Raw genomic sequence first — 19,034 nt, 5'->3', positions numbered from 1 at the left:
TAACACAATGTGAGTTATTTTTAACACAATGAAGGGTGTGAAGGACAATGGTATTATTAGTAGTTATAGGGCGTGAGGAGTCAGCCATTCTCCTCCTCCTCCTCCTCCTCCTCCTTTTTCTTCTCTTCCTCTTCCTCCTCTTTCTTCATTTACTTCACCTCCTGTGTTATGGTCAGGGCATGGTGTTGCAATTCTTCTCTTTATTTACTTTTGATATTGTATTCTCCTGTCGAGGGGATGTGCTCAGACTGTTTCAATTCCTAACATTTTTAACTATTCTCTACTATTGCCTCACTCACGCCCACACCAGCAGACTGAACTCCCCACAGCACACAAGATACCATCAGTTGAGAATGCAATGGAATGCTATAAACAGACCTGCCAGTAGTAGACACAGGGAAGTATAGAGGGTGTGGGAGGACACCGGTATAAAGACACAGCAGGAGGGGGAGAGAGAGAGAGAAAGGGGCAGAAGAACGGCATATAAGACGCAGGTTGGGTGGCAGGAGCTCAGAAATCGTCGGGCAGCCACTCCGTTTGGGCCCTCCACCTCCACCAGACGCCTGTAGGCCAGCGATTGACTCTGTCGTTTGCTGCGCCTTCGAGAAATAGGGTCAAAACAATTCCCTTAAAAAAAAATAGGGACCTAAACAATTTGCACTCTCACCACTTCGTATATCTTTTGCTGGAAATTTATCTCGGAAGCCGGTTGGTTTTTCCGCAGCATCGAAGCGCAGAGGAAAGCAAGATTTTTTGTATTCCCTTCGTAATTCCCAGCAACTGAGACAGGTAATGTGTGCTTTATGTTTTAGTTTCGTGTTGTACTGGGTGCCTGGTGGTTTAGTGGCCCAAGATGCCTGTTGGGGTGAAGGTGGTGCTGTGTGGATGCATTGATTCAAAAACCAAGAGGTAGGGAGTTTCACGAGTAACTTTGTCTTTTTGCCCCTTGCTTAACGTTTGTGGATGATAAGTACACACACAAAAAAATCTACAGATCACACACACACACACACACACACACACACACACCAGACCGAGGACATATTTGAAGTGCCGTGAAGCTCCCGCATCTCGTACTAATACCAGTAAGGACGTAGGGCAGTTGTATATGTGACTTATCCTGTCAAAGTCAACAACAAGATTTACTCCAACACCTAACACCTTTTCTTTAGTGATTTATTTTGCTTATTACACCTTGCTATCCTCCTCTGTCACTTCATTCGTTCTAATATCACCATACTCTGCATAAAAAATGATATAAGCCAGCCGTATTCAGAAATAAATCGGTAAGGAAGAGGTGTTAGGGAGCTTCCTTAATCACTGAGAATGCAAGTCCATGTCTTTAGTCCTTAACGTTTGTCTGTGTGCGAGTTAGGCTTCGATGATTTTGATATTTAGTAACATATGTCTTAATCATAACTGGATATGTATATTGGTGATGATGGTGGTGGTGGTCGTGATGATGATGGTGATAGTGATAATGGTGATGATTATGATGATGATGATGATGATGATGAACAATTAAGAAAGAAGAAAGAGAGAGAGAGTTAATTACAAGTTACCTTTAATTTCTACCAGGTGAGAATTAAGTAACCTGTAATCTCTCCAGGTGTGAGGGGGAGGGAGAAAGTTAATTACGAGTCACCTGTAATTTTTCGGCAGGTGAGATGGAGGATGCCCAGCTGTACGCCTCAGCCAATGCCCTGCAGCGGCGCGATGCCCTTCTGGTTCTGTCGGAGTACCTGCCGCAGATGGCATGGCGCGACGAGGGAGAGGCAGTGATGGATATTGGCTGTGGCTCAGGTGAGAGAGAGAGAGAGAGAGAGAGAGAGAGGGAAAGTCACAATCTACAGCCTAATACAAAAATGTTTGTACAGTGGGTGGATGTGGCATGTTTGCAGGAAGTCCGGTACAGGGGTGGATCAGCCAGAAAGATTGTTGGGAAGGACTGTTGCTATAAGTTGTTTTGGCAGGGGGGGACAGACTGATATGGAGGTGTTGGTGTGATGGTTGCGGAGAAATGGGTGGAATATGTTATGAATGTTTTGAGAGTAAGCGATAGGATATTGGTAGTGAAAATTCTGTTGGGAAGAAAGATAGCTGTGATTATATCGGCATATGCCCCACAGGCAGGACTGGATGAATCAGAGAAAGATAGATTTTGGGATGATTTAATACGTGTAGTGGGTGGTATGCGGGATGATGAGATAGTGATTTTGGGAGGGGACTTAAATGGTCATGTAGGTGAAGCAGCACAAGGTTATGAAGGAGTGCATGGGGGATGTGCATATGGTCTAAGAAATGCAGAAGGGGAAAGGATACTTGAGTTTGGGGAGGCAACGGACATGATTGTGTGCAACACATATTTTAGGAAAAGAGACAGTAGGTTAATTACGTATGAGTCTGGGGGAAATAGCAGTCAGATAGATTATTTTCTGGTTAGGAGGGCCGATAGGAGGTTAGTGAGGGATGTTAAAGTTATAGGAAGTGAGGAGTGTGCAGCAGCACAAACTATTGATTTGTGATATGGTGCTTAAAGAACAAGTGATGAAAAAGAGGACTTATGTACCTAGGAGGAAAATATGGAAGCTGAAAAACCAAGTAGTAAGGGATGCCTTCTATAGTGAGTTGAGGAGAGTGGTGGCTGAACAGGGAGCTGTAGACAGAGGCGTTAATGAACAGTACAGAGCCCTCAAGAACAATTTCTTGAGAGTTACTGATGTAACATGCGGCTGGACAAGAGGACCACCAAGACATAAAGTAACTTGGTGGTGGGATGAGGGTGTAGAAGCTGCAATTAAGGAGAAAAGAAGGCTTTTCCGGGAATGGAAGAAGGGTGGTAGCAAAGAGGAATATTTGGCTGCCAAGCGTAGGGCTAGGAGAGAGGTATACAGGGCAAAGTCTGAGTCACAGAGACAATTACTTGATAACCTAAATCATGGGGAAAGGAAAAATATATTTAGGGTGGCAGGTCAGGTGAAGAGGGATAATCGGGATATCATAGGTGAGCAGTGTGTGAAGAATGATGAAGGAAGGGTAGTGGTGAACAGTGAGGATATTAAAGATGCATGGAGAGAGCATTATAACCGGTTGTTGAATGAGGAGTCTGACTGGGACAGGGAAGGTTTGGAGCCAGCATATCCAGTGTCTGGCCCTTGGCCTTTGATTGATACTGCTACTGTGAGTGAGGCAATAGGCAGGATGAGGGTGGGGAAGGCAGCAGGTGTGTCTGGGTTGACTGCCGAAATGTTGAAGGCCTCAGGCGATATAGGGGTGAGTTTAGTCACTGACCTGATAAATAGGATTATTTATGAGTGTGTTGTCCCAGATGATTGGCTGAAGAGTGTAATTGTAAATGTGTATAAAGGGAAGGGTGATGCCCTGGAAAGAGGAAATTATAGAGGTATAAAGCTTTTAGATCAGATAATGAAGGTAATGGAGAGAGTTTTAGAAGGTATGATTAGAGAAAGAGTGAATATTGATGAGATGCAGTTTGGGTTTATGCCAGGTAGGGGGACCACTGATGCCATATTCATTGTTCGACAGCTTCAGGAAAAATATATTGGTAGGAGAAGGGATCTTTATTTTGTTTTTGTTGATTTGGAAAAGGCCTTTGACAGAGTCCCTAGAGAGGTGGTGAAGTGGGCAATGAGAAAGCTTGGCTTGGAGGAGTGGCTGGTTAGGGTGGTTATGGCCATGTATGTGGGTGCTCATACCCAGGTGAGAGTGAATGGAGATTTGAGTGATGAGTTTTCCGTGAATGTTGGTGTGCATCAGGGGTCAGTCTTGAGTCCCATGTTGTTTATCATGGTACTTGAAGCCCTTTCACGTGACTTTAGAAACGGACTCCCGTGGGAGTTGTTGTATGCTGATGATTTGGTGTTGATTGCAGAGAATGAAAGGGAGGTGGAGGAAAGATTTAGGAAGTGGAGAGATGGTACGGGGCACAAGGGCTTAAGGGAAAATGCAGATAAAACAAAAGTGATGATATCTAGGGTTAGTGGCGGTACTGTCAAAGACGAGGGAGAGTGGCCATGTGCAGTTTGCCACAAGGGCGTGGAATTATTTCCATCTTGTGCGGTGTTTGTGATAAATGGGTGCATAAGAGATGTAGTGGTATCAGAGGTAGACCGCGAGATAATGCTGATTTTATGTGTACAGCGTGCCGGGTGAGCAGGTGGAGATCATCAGACGTGGAAAGGATTGAACTTGCTGGTGAATCTCTTTTGAGTGTGTGGAAGAGTTTTGTTATTTGGGAGACATGTTGTGTGCTGGAGGTGGGGCTGGAGCTAGCTCTGTGGCTAGGGTGAGAAGTGGTTGGAAGAAGTTCAGGGAGCTCTTGCCTCTCTGACATTGAGAGGGCTCTCCCTACGTGCTAAGGGGTCTTTGTATGCAGCATGTGTTAGGAGTGTAATGCTGTATGGCAGTGAGACCTGGGCAGTGAAGGAGGAAGACATTCGCCGGCTCAGACGTACAGAAATGACAATGATTCCCTGCCTCCAAGGCCTGGAGGGGCTGGGTTTACAATGGAAGAGTTGAGAGGTAGGATGGGACTGGAGTGTATTGGTGTTGTGATGAGGAGAGGTAGATTGAGGTGGTTTGGACATGTGGAGAGGATGGTGGATGATAATTGGGTGAGGAAGGTGAGAAGTGTTAATATTGGGGGTGGGGTTATGAGGGGTAGACCGAGAAAGACATGGGACGAGGTCATTAAGTGTGACCTTAGGGTTAAGGGACTGAACAGGGAGGCTGCAATGGATCGTGCAGCGTGGAGAGCCGCCATTAGGTGACCAAGGCCGACACATGCAAGCATGTTGGAGCCTTTAAAAACGAAACGAAACGAAACGAGTTTGAAGTAGGATGGCGTCTTGAGTACGGTGCTGTTTTTGCCCTCTTGTTTAATCACGGTCATTAGCAACTCTAATCGCCATAATTAACTATTCACTACTATTACACATTTTTCCCGCCAGGTGATGTAACAAGGAACCTTCTGCTACCACTACTACCCACGGTGGATCACGTGACCGGTGTGGATGTGTCGAGCGAGATGGTCAACTTTGCCGCCAAAACTTTCGACCACAACTCGCTCTCGTTTCGCCAGCTGGACATTGAGAAAACCATCCAGCCACGCCAGATCTTTCCTGATGGATTTACTAAGGTAGAATTAAGTAGAAATAGCTGGTGTACTATTCCTCTAATCATCTTTTAGGCTGTATTCACACTCACTTGTTGTAGTGCTGCTTACTTCTTCCTTCGCCTGTATCATTCTTTTCCTGTCTGCCCTCCTCTCTTCCTGTTTCTCCCATCTTTCCTGTCACTTTATTACTCGTCTTTCCTCTTCAGGTGGCTTTACATTGAGTGACAAGTCTAATGGTTTTCTGTAAGCCAGGAAACCAGTTACATCGCTGGGTGGTAGCCATATAACCAACCCCTGCGTGTTCCCTACGTGTCAGCAAGTGGGTTGGTGGAGGGTTGGTGCCCCTCCCCGTAAGACAACTAACTCAGAGACAAACGACCACCCCTTACCGGATTATGGCGTCTGGCTGTAGATATATAAATAGATAATTAATTCACATATTCACATTTAATACTCTCACCTTCGGCAGCCATAGACCCTTTTGGCTTGAGTGAGGCGGAAAACAAACAAAAAGAAGAGAAATAGGAAAAATAGAAGCCATAGGATGTAATTGGTCGACAGCCACATTTTAAAAACCTTTTCAACTGTTCTTCTCTCTACTGTGCAGGTGTTCTCGTTTTACTGCCTGCACTGGGTGAGGGAGCAAGAACAGTGCCTGAAGAACATTTACCAGTTACTGCAGCCTGGTGGGGAAGCTTTACTCGTCTTTCTGGCCAACAATCCACTCTTCACCATGTATGAAAATATGAGTCTGAAGCCTGAATGGCACGAGTATATGAAGGTACGGTGATGATAATAATTTGATAGCAGCAGCAGCAGTAGTAGTAGTAGTAGTAGTAGTAGCAGTAGTAGTAGTAGTAAAAGCAATAATAATATGATAGTCATAGTCGTAGTCGGCTAGTAGTAGTAATATTAATAATAATAAATGTAAGACTGCACGGACTTGTTATTTGTGGGTTATGTTGAAAGAAATATTTTGTGTGTGGGTTATGTTGCAAGGAATTATTATACATGAAGGTACAGATTATATAGCGTGGAATAATATTACGTCAGGGTAGGGACTTTTTTAACGCGAATTCGGTCACTACATTTTTTGGCACAGGACGTGAGTAACTTCATCTCGGTGTACCAGCACAAGAGCGACCCCGCCCAGGCCATGTCGGATATTGCAGAGGATGTCGGGTTTGATATACTGTCCTGCGAGGCACCACAGCTTGAGTTCGTCTTCCAGAACATCAATTATGTCAAAAGTACGTTGACTCAAAAGATAGACAGAGATTGCAATATATTAACCTGGCCAGTGGCTCAGCAATCGAGCATAAATCTTTATATTTCCAAACTGCCTTCCTATAGTTTCTAGCCTTCTATCTGTGCCTTCATTTCTAGCTTCCTTTCTGGTCGCTGTGTAGCTACTGTTGTAGACTTACACTGTTCTTCTCCTAGAGCCATCAACAGTGGTGTTCCTCAGGGTTCTATCCTATCAATGCATCTTTATCGCTTTTCTATCACTACTTCAATGGTCACTGCACCTCTGAACTGTCTGCTTGGCGCTTGCATCCCTCCACCACTACAATCTGTGCCTAACATCTGTCATCCCTTTTCTTTCCAACTCTAATGCACGAGTTAACTTTAACTCGCAGTTCTTCATGTATGCAACAGGTCAGCTTTGGAACTGTCTCCCTCTGTATTTCCTACTGCCTATGACCTCCAGTCTTTCAAACGCAGTGTGTCCAGGCATCTCGAAAGGATCTTGAATTTGGCTGTCTATTGTCTTGCTTTTATTTTTTCTTGCAGGGATCAGTCTTGCTCGCTTCTAGCCTTTGGTTCCTTCTTCCTTGTATAAAAAAAAATGCATACTGTATCAGTGGATTATCTTCAGTCCTAAAGCCCACCTGAGAGTTGAGGTGATTCAATATTTATTTCCAGTCACAACGTCCATCCATCCATCATCCATTTTTCTTACTGACTGAGCACACAAAATCTTATGCACAATATAACTGTGTGTTTGAAAGTGTATACCGTTAATATTCGTTAGTCAGATACACGAATTTACAAAAAATCACACGTGTTGGTCCAGCCATGCTTTCCCCCTTCCTGACAGACGCCATCCAGGCCGTGAACCCTTTCCTGAAGAGGGTGCCTGAGGAGAAGCGAGAGGCCTTCCTGCGGGACAGCCTTCAGGAGCTGGCCCGCCTCAAGACCCAGCGTCCCGACGGTCAGATGGTGGCCCGGTACAGCCTCATGGTGGCTCACCTGCATCGCCCGGAGTGACGCGCCATCCAGTCATCAATGGCACCCACAGTGACACGCCGTCGAGTAGTAAATGGCGCCTGAAGCGACACACCCGGCAGTAATCAATGGTTTTCGGAAGAAGTGGGTGCAGGAGCGGATGTTAATCTGATCTGGTTTTGAAATTCGGTTTTAGTTCTAGGCTGGTATTCTCGTCTGTTGAGGAATTAAGCTCCCCAACACCTTTTCCTAAGCGGTTTATTTTGTTTTCATCCCAACACCTCTTTGTAAGCGATTTATTTTGTTTATTTACCCTAACACCTTTCCCTAAGCGATTTATTTTGTTGACACCCTAACACTATTTCCTAAGCGATTTACCTCGTTTATTCACCCTAACATCTTTTCCTGAGCAATTTTTTTTTTTTCTATTTACCCCAACTCCTTTCATAAGCGATTTATTTTTTTTATTGCACCTTACTATCCTATTTTGTGTTACATAAATCCTTCCAATATCGCCATACTTTCCATGAACGTACAAAAGGGTATTAGCCAGCCATATCCATACATAAATCACTAAGGAAGAGGTGTTAGGGAGCATCCTTAACCGACGAGAGTACGAGCCATAGTGGGTTTATGTTTCTGGCTAACTGATATTATTATATTATTATTATTATTATTATTATTATTATTATTACTGAATTGGAATCTGCTTTGAATTGGACTGCCTTGACTTTGAATTGAAGTCTGCTTTGAACTGGACTTTGCTTTGGCTTTGAACTGGAGTCTGCTTTAACTGGACTCTGCTTCGACTAAATTGAACTCTGCTTTGAACTGGACTCTGCTTTGACTTTGAATTTTGGTTGTTAGTTTAGTATAGATATTTTTACGGGACATAACTTTGAATTGGTCGTTTTTTTCTTTCATCTGACTTTGTGGTGCTGCTTAGGATTTTGTGGAGGATTGAATTTGCCTTTGAATTTGTTCTGAATATATTTAAAAAGTTGATTTGAATGTTGGTGGAGGATTAGTGCCCCTCCCTGTAAAACAATTAACTCTAAGCCCTTGGCCACCCCGTTTGGGATACATGGCGTCTGGCAATGAATGAATGAATGAATTTGAATGTGACGTTGTGTGTGTGTGTGTGTGTGTGTTTAATTTTTGTGTTTATAGCTACTTGTAATATTTTTTTTTCCACCACACCGCACACCACACAATACCGCTTTCACACACGCACACAGACACACCACAAAAAAATAATCCTCACCACACCACCCTCACACCACACCACACATCATCACCCTCTCTCACCACAGCACACCAGTGGGCCTGAAGCTCCCGCATCTTTTCTATACAGTATCATACTTATAAATTTATTGTTTCTTGAATACGGGTACCTGATCTCGAATTTTGATGTTATATATGTTCCTACCTGTCTTTCATCTTATTTTCATCATTAAATTGAATTAGATTTATAATTATGGCTGTTTTTTTATTTATATATTTTTTACTTTAAATATCTGTTCTATTTTTGCGTTTTTAATTTTCGTGTGTTGTTGCTATTGATATTGTTGTTCTTGTTGTTATTATTATTATTGTTTTTTTTATTCTTGTTGCTTTTTTGATATTGTTATTGTTGTAATTGTTAGTTATTATTGTTCGTGTTGATCTAAACCCAGTGGACTGCAGACTACTTTGCATGGTGATAATTCTGCTTTGGTGGTGATAATTCTGCTCAGGTGATAGTGTAAGGGTGACGATTCTCTCTTAAAGGTGAAAAGTCTGCTCTAGTGGTGATGATTATATGATTATTCTGCTCTGGTGGTGATAATTCTGCTCTGCTGGTGATGATTCTGTGATAATTCCCAGGTGGTGATAATTCTACATAGGTGGTGATAATTCTTTGACAGTTCTGCTCTGGTGGTGATAATTCTGATAATTCCGCTCTGGTGGTGATAAATGTTTGACAGTTCTGCTCTGGTGGTGATAATTCTTTGATAGTTCTGCTCTGGTGGTGATAATTCTTTAATAATTCTGCTTTGGTGGTGATAATTCGTTGATAATTCTAATTTGCTGGTGATAATTCTTCTCTGGTGGTGATAATTCTCTGATAATTCTGCTCTGGTAGTGATAATTCTGCTCTGGTGATGATAATTCTTTGATAATTCTGCTCTGGTGGTGATAATTCTACTTAGTATTACAGTGACTATCGGTATGACGGTGATACTGATTATTCCATGTAAATAACTCCACTCAGGGTGATAATTCTGTTTTAGTGGTGATAATTTTCCTCTGGTGGTGATAATTCTCGCTCAGTTGGTGAAAGTTCCCGGCAAAATTCGAATCTCTTTAACTCCAGCATGGGTAATTTGTCTACATATTTATTTATTTATTTATTTATTTATTTTGCAGGATAAATAATAGCCATGGGAGTTAGTGTTTTTTTCTCCTTTTTTTAAGTTTCAAATCTTCCAACTTTCCCGCCAATATTCAAATCCAGTTAGTCGTAAACATAACACCACAGTAGGTGATTATTAGTGATCAATAAAAAGTAATGCATTTATTAGTGTTTTTTAGTCCTTTTGACGTATAGTTAAAATATGTAAATGGATATATAGATAGATGGAGAGATAGATAGATGGATATAGATAGATAGATAGTAGTAGTAGTAGTAGTAGTAACGGCAGCAGCAGCAACAGTAGTAGTAGTAGTAGTGGTAGTAGAAGTCGAGGTAATGATAATAATAATAATAATAGTAGTAGCAGTAGCAGACAGTAGTAGTAGTAAATAGTAGTAGTAGTAGTAGTAAGGAGTACTAATAGTAGTAGTAGCAGTAGTAGTAGTTGCAACGCCGTATCGTCGTTGGTTGAGGAAGCTCCCTAACACCCTTTCCTAAGTGATTTATTTTGTATATTGCACCTTACTGCCCTCTTCTTTGTTACTTAAATCCTTCCAGTATCGCCATAGTCTGCACAAGCGTGCAAAACGATATTAGCCAGATATAATCAAAACTAAATAGCTAAAGAAAAGGTGTTAGGGAGCTTCTTTAACCTAGGTCTGTCCATGACCGTCGAATGAGAGAGAGAGAGAGAGAGAGAGAGAGTTAACGTCGTCTGGAGGTAGCACGAATAAACTAGATAGATAGATAGATAAATAGACAGATAGATAGGCAGCTAGGTAGGTAGGGAGGGAGGGAGGTAGAGAGATAGATAGGTAGGTAGGGTGGGAGGTAGATAGATAGATAGGTAGGTGGAGAGGGAGGGAGGTAGATAGATAGGGAGGGAGGGAGGTAGACAGATAGATAGCTAGGTAGGTAGGGCGGGAGGTAATTAGGGAAATAAGTAGGTGGAGAGACAGATTGGTAAGTAGGTAGATGGGTAGGTAGGTAAGTACATAGATCAATAAAGAGACAGGTAGGCAGGTAGATAAAGTCACTGCTGCCTTTCTTTCCTTTTCGTCGCTCACACATTATACTCTCTTTGCTTTCATCTGACGGCCCAGTCGGTTGAGGAAGCTCCCTAACACTTTTTCCCAATCGATTTATTTTGATTATTACACCTTACTGTCCTCTTCTGGTTTACATACATCCTTCCACTGTTGACTCTCTCTCTCTCTCTCTCTCTCTCTCTCTCTCTCTCTCTCTCTCTCATTATTTTGCAGTGTTTTTCACGTAGCTCAATGGGAGAAAAAAGACAATACTACGGCTCTACATCCTTTCCGTAGCACTTCTTCGTGACTATCATCATATTCTAGTGTTAATCTATTGATACAACTCAGGATTCAAGATGGAGAGATGGCAATTTTAGACCAAGTTAGAGTAAAATGCTAATAGTCACGAAGAAGTGCTGTGAAAAGGATGTAGAGCCGCAGAATTATTGTCGTATTATGCCACTGAGCTACGTGAATTATGTTGCAAAAGGAAAATCTGAGCCAAGTTAAGGTGAAAAAATTGCTAGTCACGAAGAAGTGCTGTGGAAAGGTCATAGAGCCGTAGTACTTTCTTATCATACCATTGAGATAAGTCAGATAATTGACTGAAATATTTATTGTAAAGGTATATAGAGTACTTATACAGCAAAAGAAGGTGGTTAGATAAGTTATAAAAGGAAATTATCAGCCAGTTTAAGGTGAAATGGGTGCTAATCGCGGAGATGCTGTGGAAAGGTCATATTTAGAGCTGTAGTGCTGTATTATAAGCATATTGTATCCTGTTATGTATGTTATTATGCCTTTTTTCCCATTTTGTGTCCAGTAAGTAATCTGTTTGTTATTACTGGTGTTGGTTAAGCCCTCGACCTTGTATGAATGTAGCTTAAAGTTCCCTGTTTTTCAAGTTTAAATTCTTGCAGCTGACTCGGCTGATTATGCAAGAGCGATACCGAGATTGGGTAGTTCCTATGTTTCATTTTCTCTGTTTTTTATTTGATTTGATAAAATTTACTGTTTTCGTAACGGATGTTAACTTTATAAAGAATGAGATTAATCAATGACGATTTCAGGCAGTGCTTGTTATAGCAAGGAGATGATACCCCCCCCCAAATCTTCGTTCGTATTTCTTTGTCTGATTTCACTGATACGTTATTAAAGAACTGTGTTATTTTTTTACATTTTTTCAGATTTAATAGATTTAAAAAAATCCCGATCGACCCTTTTCGAGGTGAGACAAATACAGGGAAGTATTGGAAGGAAATTTTGTCAAGTAATGTATTATCTTAATACCGAAATATATAAATATACCATATTTTGGCACGTAAGTGTCATAGGAAAAAAAATAAAAAATGACCCAGCGCCTTCCGTGTCCAGCAGCAACAACAACAATGGCGGCCACAGGCAAGAAGGATGAGCTCACTTGGATGCACGTCATTGTCAGGGTTTTCCTCAATTCAACCACCCATCCCATCGAATATGCCAAAGTTCTGATTCAGGTATGTCTGCGCAGCTTTTCATATGGTGTTTTGAGAGAGTTGAAGTCTATTTTCACGGATCTTCAAGAGAGTGGCGAGACGGGGGTGAGAGCGGCGTGTATAATTAATAGTTTTCTCGGGGAAGTATTTTGAGTTTGGAATTGGCAGCTGTATATAATGATAGCAAGGCCCAGTCACCGTCAATATGGGATTTAGTAAAGACTGGCGCCTTGTATTTAGCGTAGAATTTGTGGATTAATATTCGCCATTTTCCGGTATTTCACGGTTCCGAGCTACCGGTGGTGCAATAGAGGGGCGCCTTCATGTGGTGGCATTAATATAACCAGATGGATGAACGGCCCGGCTGTGCAAACGTCTCGGTCACTTCCTTAGCCCCCAAAAGTAGGATTGGTGGACTGGAGGAGGGGCAACTTAAGCCTGTAGTCCACTGAGTATTACATTTCAGATACTGTGTACAGTTAATTAGCAATATTAGATCTATCTATCTATCTATTGCCAGACGCCTCAATCCCGTTTGGGGTGGCCACAAACAAATCGTCTCCAAGTCGCCCTGTCCCCCGCCATTTCACTGCCCTGCTCCCAACTCACACCTCCCTCTCTCATATACCTTTCCACCCCATCCCTCCATCTCATCCTTGGCCTCCACCTCACTCACATACACTCTCTTTGTCAGTCTTTCACCCTCGATCCTCTCCACATGGCCAGCCTATCCCACATGAGTACAGCCTCTCCATATTTCCTGTTGAAATTAGTGTCACAGGTTAATAATAATGCTTCATAGAGTTCTAGAAATACAGGATGTTTTGTAGCTTACTTCTGAAATACATAACAACTTGTTCATATTGTACGGCCCGTTCCCCCAACGAAGGTAACGCCCAAGACCAAAACTTGCTGCCACGCTTCTTCAAAACGCACCGATATGTTAGGTTTAGATAGTTTTGTAGATTATGTTGGGATGGGTCTGTTATGATGTGGCAGGGGTAAACCAGTTCTGCTGTCGGGCCCTGCTGCAGATGTCACTGAGTGCATTGCGCAGTTGACCCTTGTGAGGTGTGGTGCGGTGAGGATCTGTCCGTTCTCCCCTTTGGGGCTAAGATGTGAATGAATGTGTTTGAATGGATGAGTAAATGGGGAGTGTGTCATCCTGTCTCGGCTACCTCCCTTTCCTTGGGGGAAGCAGCCTAGGTATATAGATAGATAGATAGATGTTGGGATGGGATAGGATCAGTTAGAGTATGTTTAGATGGGTAGGACTGTGAGTGGGTTTGGCCTGATAGGGATATAAATGCTGTCTAGGTTACATTTCTATATGTTAAATACTGTACTAACATTAATATCCCAAAGATTGCCACATTTTAAGAAGGCAGTTGCAATCACCACACCTGTGTAATAAAGTTTGCAATCACCACACCTGTGTAATAAAGTTTGCCATCACCATACCTGTGTAGTAAAGTTTATTGCAATATTATACTAGTTATGTTAGGCTGGAAGGATGCCAAAGGTAAAGGATGCTAAATGTCTGTAATTCCAACCATCCATTTTTACTGTCAGATTTGGTTTTGGTGGGGGACAGGGCGACATGGAGGCGATTTGTTTGTGGCCACCCCTTATGGGATTAAGGCGTCAGGCAGTAGATAGATAGATAGATTATTTATTCTCATTTGAACCCTATTACTTTATTGAATTAAGTTTATTTAACATGGAGTATAATTTAAATGTATAATTTTTCATTGACAGCTGGGCCATGAATGAATCACTTAGGAAAAGGCGTTAGGGAGCTTCCTTAACTGATGAGAAGACCTAATATAACATGGAGTTTTATATTATATTATATTATAAATGTTTGTTATATTTTATCATTGACAGCTGGGCCATGAATGAATCACTTAGGAAAAGGCGTTAGGGAGCTTCCTTAACTGATGAGAAGACCTAATATAACATGGAGTTTTATATTATATTATATTATAAATGTTTGTCATATCTTATCATTGACAGGTTGGGCCATGAACGAATCACCTAGGAAAAGGTGTTAGGGAGAAGACATAGTATAGCATGGAGTATATTTAACATGAAGTATATGGAGTATATTATAAAGGTTTGTCATATCTTATCATTGAGAGCTGGGCCATGAACGAATCACTTAGGAAAAGGTGTTAGGCTAGGGAGAAGACCAACTGTGGTATAACATGAAGTATTTTATTTAGCTCGGAGTCTATTTAAATGGTTGTTGTATTTCTGTGTTGACAGCTGGGCCATGAGCCGCTGAAGCCTTATAAATCCCGTACGGTGTTCGGCCGAGAGGCGTTCTACTACCCTAGTGTCTTTAGCTACAGTGAGTATCAAGCTGTCTGTCTGTCTATCTGTCTATCTATCTATCCGTCTATCTCTGTATGTGTGTCTGACTGTGTCCATCTGTCTGTCTGTCTGTCTATCTATTTATCTATCTATCTATGTCTGTCTATCCATAAATCTTGAACTGTGTTTGGCTGCGAGGCATTCAACTACTCAAGTGTTTTAATTACAGTGAGTATTAAGTCTAATGGAAAGTCCATCTATATGTCAGTCTGTCTATCAGGTTGTCTGTCTGTCTGTTTATGTCACTATATTTATCTATATATCTATCACCACTTTGTACTTCCACCAGTTGCGTACATCAAGAGCCGCGATGGGCTGCGTGGCTGCTACCGTGGCCTCACCCCCAAACTGGCCGCCAATATCGTCAGCGGCGTGGCTTTCCAGAAGGTCACTGAATCCATCAAGTTTAAGGTAACAATCAGTAGTGGGGAAATGTTAAGTGTAAGTGGCCTCCGTAGTGCCGGTATGTTTTGTAAGTGTGTAGGTGGTGGCTGGACTGAAGAGGTTTACCACATCGTCTCCACTGCCAACTCTATCCCCTGTAACTTATTTATCACTTCCGTCGTAGCTACGTCTCCTCAGATATACGATGATTGTTTGGATGACGATAGATTGGAGTCTGTAATTGTTGTTGATGATGATGATGAGGAGGAGGATGGTGGTGATAATGATGATGATGATGATAATGAGGAGGAGGAGGAGGAGGATGGTGGTGATTATGATGATGATGATGCTACAGTATTTTGTGTTGCAGGAGCTTGATGGTGATATTGACATAGAGGAGCTCAGCATGCCGCAGCGTACTCAGCGTTTCGTGCAGAACACGTGCCGGGAGTCAGCCGGGCGTGCCGCGGCCATCCTGGTGTCGCAGCCGTTCCATGTCATTGCCGTGAGGTGCATGGCGGAGTTTGTCGGATCAGAGCACGAATATACGTAAGTGTGGCATGAAAATGAAAAGTCAAGAGTAAGAGCAGTGGAGATGGGACTGCTGAGGAATGTATGTGGAGTACAGAGGGTGGATAGGATGCAAAATAATGTGATTCGTGAAAGATGTGAAGTGAGGAAGTCGGTGGACACCGGAATTGAAGAGAGTATTATATCCACACATAATTCCACCCCCCATCTTGTCTCTCTCCCAGGGGTGTGTTTACAGCGGTAGGGATAATCTACCGAGAGCAGGGCATTAAGGGTTTCTTCTGCGGCCTCATCCCCCGCCTCCTGTGCGACCTCACGGCTCTGTGGCTCGGCAAAACACTGGCGCACGTCATAAACAACTACCTGGTCGAAGATAAAGACCTGAAGCAGTATGTCTCTGCCTCTATGAATGTGAGTGCAGAGTATTTTGTTATTATTATTATTATGATGATCATTATTATTATTATTATTATTTTAATTATTATTATTAATTTTCTTGTTTATAGAAGAGAACACAGGAAGGAAAAACAAATTAAATACAGAAACAAATCCTTAAAATTTGGGTAACAGTTGGACTTTCCATCGTTTTCTTTCACGTTTTTCAGTTCCTGGCCTCAGCGGTGACCTACCCTCTGCAAGTGGTGTCCAATTGTATGGCTGTGTCTGGCAGTGGGTGAGTATTGGTGGTAGGTGAGTGGTAGGCAGGTGGTAGATGAGTGACAGTTTAGTGGTAGATGAGTGGTAAATGGTGATACTGTAGATGGGTGGTTGATGAGTGGTAGGTGGTAAATGAGTGGTAGATGGTTAGATGAGTGGTAGGTGGTAGATGAGTGGTAGGTGGTAGATGAGTGGTAGGTGGTAGATGAGTGGTAGGTGGTTGATGAGTGGTAGGTGGTAGATGAGTGGTAGGTGGTTGATGAGTGGTAGTTGGTTGATGAGTGGTAGTTGGTTGATGAGTGGTAATTTGGTGGTAGATGTTTGGCTGCCATAGACTGGGTGAGGGAATACCATTATAGTCAAGTATGGCGACAAGCTTGGTACAAGGCATAGCCAAGTATCCGTACACTGAGTAACTGATACCTGAAGTGACGAGTAACTACATCGTGACTGTACATAGAGTGATTGTATATAAAGTAACTACAGCACATAGAATGGCTGTACATAGAGTGACGAGTAACTATACGTAGATTGAATGTACAGAATGTCGCAGTACAAGCTGGTACTCTCACATTGTTACAGATCTTATTATATGTCCCAAATTTCCTTCCCCCCCTCCCCCCCTGCAGTACTTTCCATCAACTGTTGTGAAGGAATGGGCTGGTTTAGGCACATGGTTACCTTCCAGTCCATTGCAAACACCAGCTATTCCCCTGTTCTCCTCATCTCCCAGTTTCCTCATTTCCATCACCTCATTTCCTCCTCCTCCTCCTCCTCCTCCTTCACATCAAATTTCCCCTCTTCCTTTTATTCTCCTCATCTCCCAGCTTCCTCATTTCCATCGCCTCATTTCCTCCTCCTCCTCCTTCACATCAAATTTCCCCCTCTTCCTCTTATTTTTTTTACTGTTTTTGTTTTTTTCTTGGAAGAAACTGTTTTGTGGGCTCAGCCTTTGGTTCCTTCTTCCTCGCATTAAATAAAAAAATTCCTCCCATTCTCCACATCTTCCATTTTCTGCATTTCCATCACCTCATTTCCTCGTCCTCCTCTTCCAGCCTGGCCGCCGGGTGCCCCCCCAACATGCCGATCTATGACACCTGGCTGGAGTGCTACAAACACCTGCGTCAGATCCGCGGCCTCAAGCGCGGGTCGTCCATGTTGTGGCGCGCCTACACCGGCCCCACCATCATGCTGGACGGATCCCTGGCCATACCGTCCTCCACCATGTTCGCCCCGCCCATCGTGTCGTAGTGCCGTCGTGCCGAATTAGGTATCGGAAGAGGTCTGAGTGCTTGTGGTAGGTGGCGGTGACCATCATCCACTCACTTGATGTAGTGCTTTTCTTCCTTCACCCTTATCATTCTTTTTCTGGTTGCCCTCCACTCACTTGATGTAGTGCTGCCTACTTCTTCCTTCACCTTTATCATTCTTTTTCTGTGTCTGTCCTCCTCTCTTCCTATTTCTCCCATCTTTCCTGTCACTTTTTATTCTTCTTCTTTCCTTTTCAGGTGGCTTTACATTGAGTTACAAGCCTATTGGTTTCCTGTAAGCCAGGAAACCATTTACTGCACTGGGTGGTAACCATATAACCAATCCATGCGTGTTCCTTACGTGTCAGCAAGTGGGTTGGTGGAGGGTTAGTGCCCCTCCCTGTAAAACAACTAACTCAAAGACAAACGGCCACCCCTTACCGGATTATGGCGTCTAGTTATAGATAGATAGATAGATAGTTTGTCTTTTTAACGACCAAAAATTGCCCATTCTCCATCTTGAATGCTGAGGTGAAGAATGAGCTGAAATTTTTGTTAATCTAAGTTATGAGGCAGGAATGAGTCTCCTTGGTTACTAGTCAAATCATCTCTCCAGTCTGACACTTTTTGGAGGGTTGGGGATATTAACAGTGATGATGGTGGTAGTGATGGTAATAATGATGGTGGTGATGATTGCGATGATGATAGTTATGCTAATGATGGTGACGATGATGATGATAGTGATGATGGTGATGATGATAATGATGGTTGTAATGCTGCTGCAGATAGTGATGAAAATGATGATGGTAATGATGATGATTGTGATGATGATGATAGTGATGATGATAATGATGGTTGTAATGCTGCTGCAGATAGTGATGGTAATGATGATGATTGTGATGATAATGATGATGATGATAGTGATGACATTGGTGATGATGATAGTGATTGTAATGATGATGATGATGTATTGATGATTAACACTGCCCTCTCTCTCTCTCTTTCAGTGAGTGGCTGAATATTTGCTGTAGTAGAGGCAAATACATAACTATGGCTTCAGAAAATGGTGGCAGAAATATACAAAAATAGTTCCATTCTCAGATTTTTATAAGTGATTGGTCCTTAGGTGTGATGATGGTGATGATTATAGTGATGATGATGTTGATGGTGATGATGACGATGAGGAGGAGGGTGGTGGTGGTGATAGTGAGGATGATGATGGTGGTGGTGATGATGATGGTTGTGGTGGTGGTGATGAGGAGGAGGAGGGTGGTGGTGGTGATAGTGAGGATGGGGATGGTGGTGGTGATGATGGTGATGATGATGGTGGTGGTGATGATGGTGAGGATGATGGTGGTGGTGGTGATGATGGTGAGGAGGAGGATGGTGGTGGTGGTGATGATGATGGTGAGGATGATGATGATGATGATGATAAGCCTTCTCTCGCTCTGTCTAGGTGGAAAATAAGCATGGTTGATGATGATGATGATAAAAATGATTATGATGATGATGGAGGCTAATGGTGATGATGATGATAAAAATGATGATGATGATGATGGATTGTGCCCT

At 42.6% G+C, this 19,034-nt stretch overlaps 2 protein-coding genes across 2 annotated transcripts; both read left to right on the top strand.

The window, feature by feature from the left end:
* Nucleotides 1–1,667: 1,667 nt before the first annotated feature.
* On the top strand, nt 1,668–7,432 carry jhamt (juvenile hormone acid methyltransferase). Its single transcript, XM_080268851.1, has 5 exons — nt 1,668–1,803; nt 4,971–5,158; nt 5,745–5,918; nt 6,240–6,387; nt 7,239–7,432. The coding sequence occupies exons 1-5, from the start codon at nt 1,668–1,670 to the stop codon at nt 7,406–7,408; spliced, it is 816 nt and encodes a 271-aa protein (XP_080124977.1). The 3' UTR covers nt 7,409–7,432.
* A 4,748-nt stretch (nt 7,433–12,180) lies between these two features.
* LOC145395155 (mitochondrial carrier homolog 2-like) lies at nt 12,181–18,633 on the top strand. The gene is made up of 8 exons (XM_080268850.1): nt 12,181–12,288; nt 14,536–14,620; nt 14,933–15,054; nt 15,398–15,576; nt 15,783–15,969; nt 16,164–16,231; nt 17,271–17,485; nt 18,473–18,633. Exons 1-7 carry the CDS (start codon nt 12,181–12,183, stop codon nt 17,464–17,466), a joined length of 945 nt encoding a protein of 314 aa, XP_080124976.1. The 3' UTR covers nt 17,467–17,485; nt 18,473–18,633.
* Nucleotides 18,634–19,034: the final 401 nt, after the last annotated feature.

The sequence above is a fragment of the Coenobita brevimanus genome, chromosome 30, assembly GCF_032717465.1.
Source record: "Coenobita brevimanus isolate Jiangsu-jjx chromosome 30, ASM3271746v2, whole genome shotgun sequence".
Taxonomy (NCBI): domain Eukaryota; kingdom Metazoa; phylum Arthropoda; class Malacostraca; order Decapoda; family Coenobitidae; genus Coenobita; species Coenobita brevimanus.
Note: the sequence above shows the minus strand (reverse complement) of the source record. Positions and strands in the feature narration are given on the sequence as shown.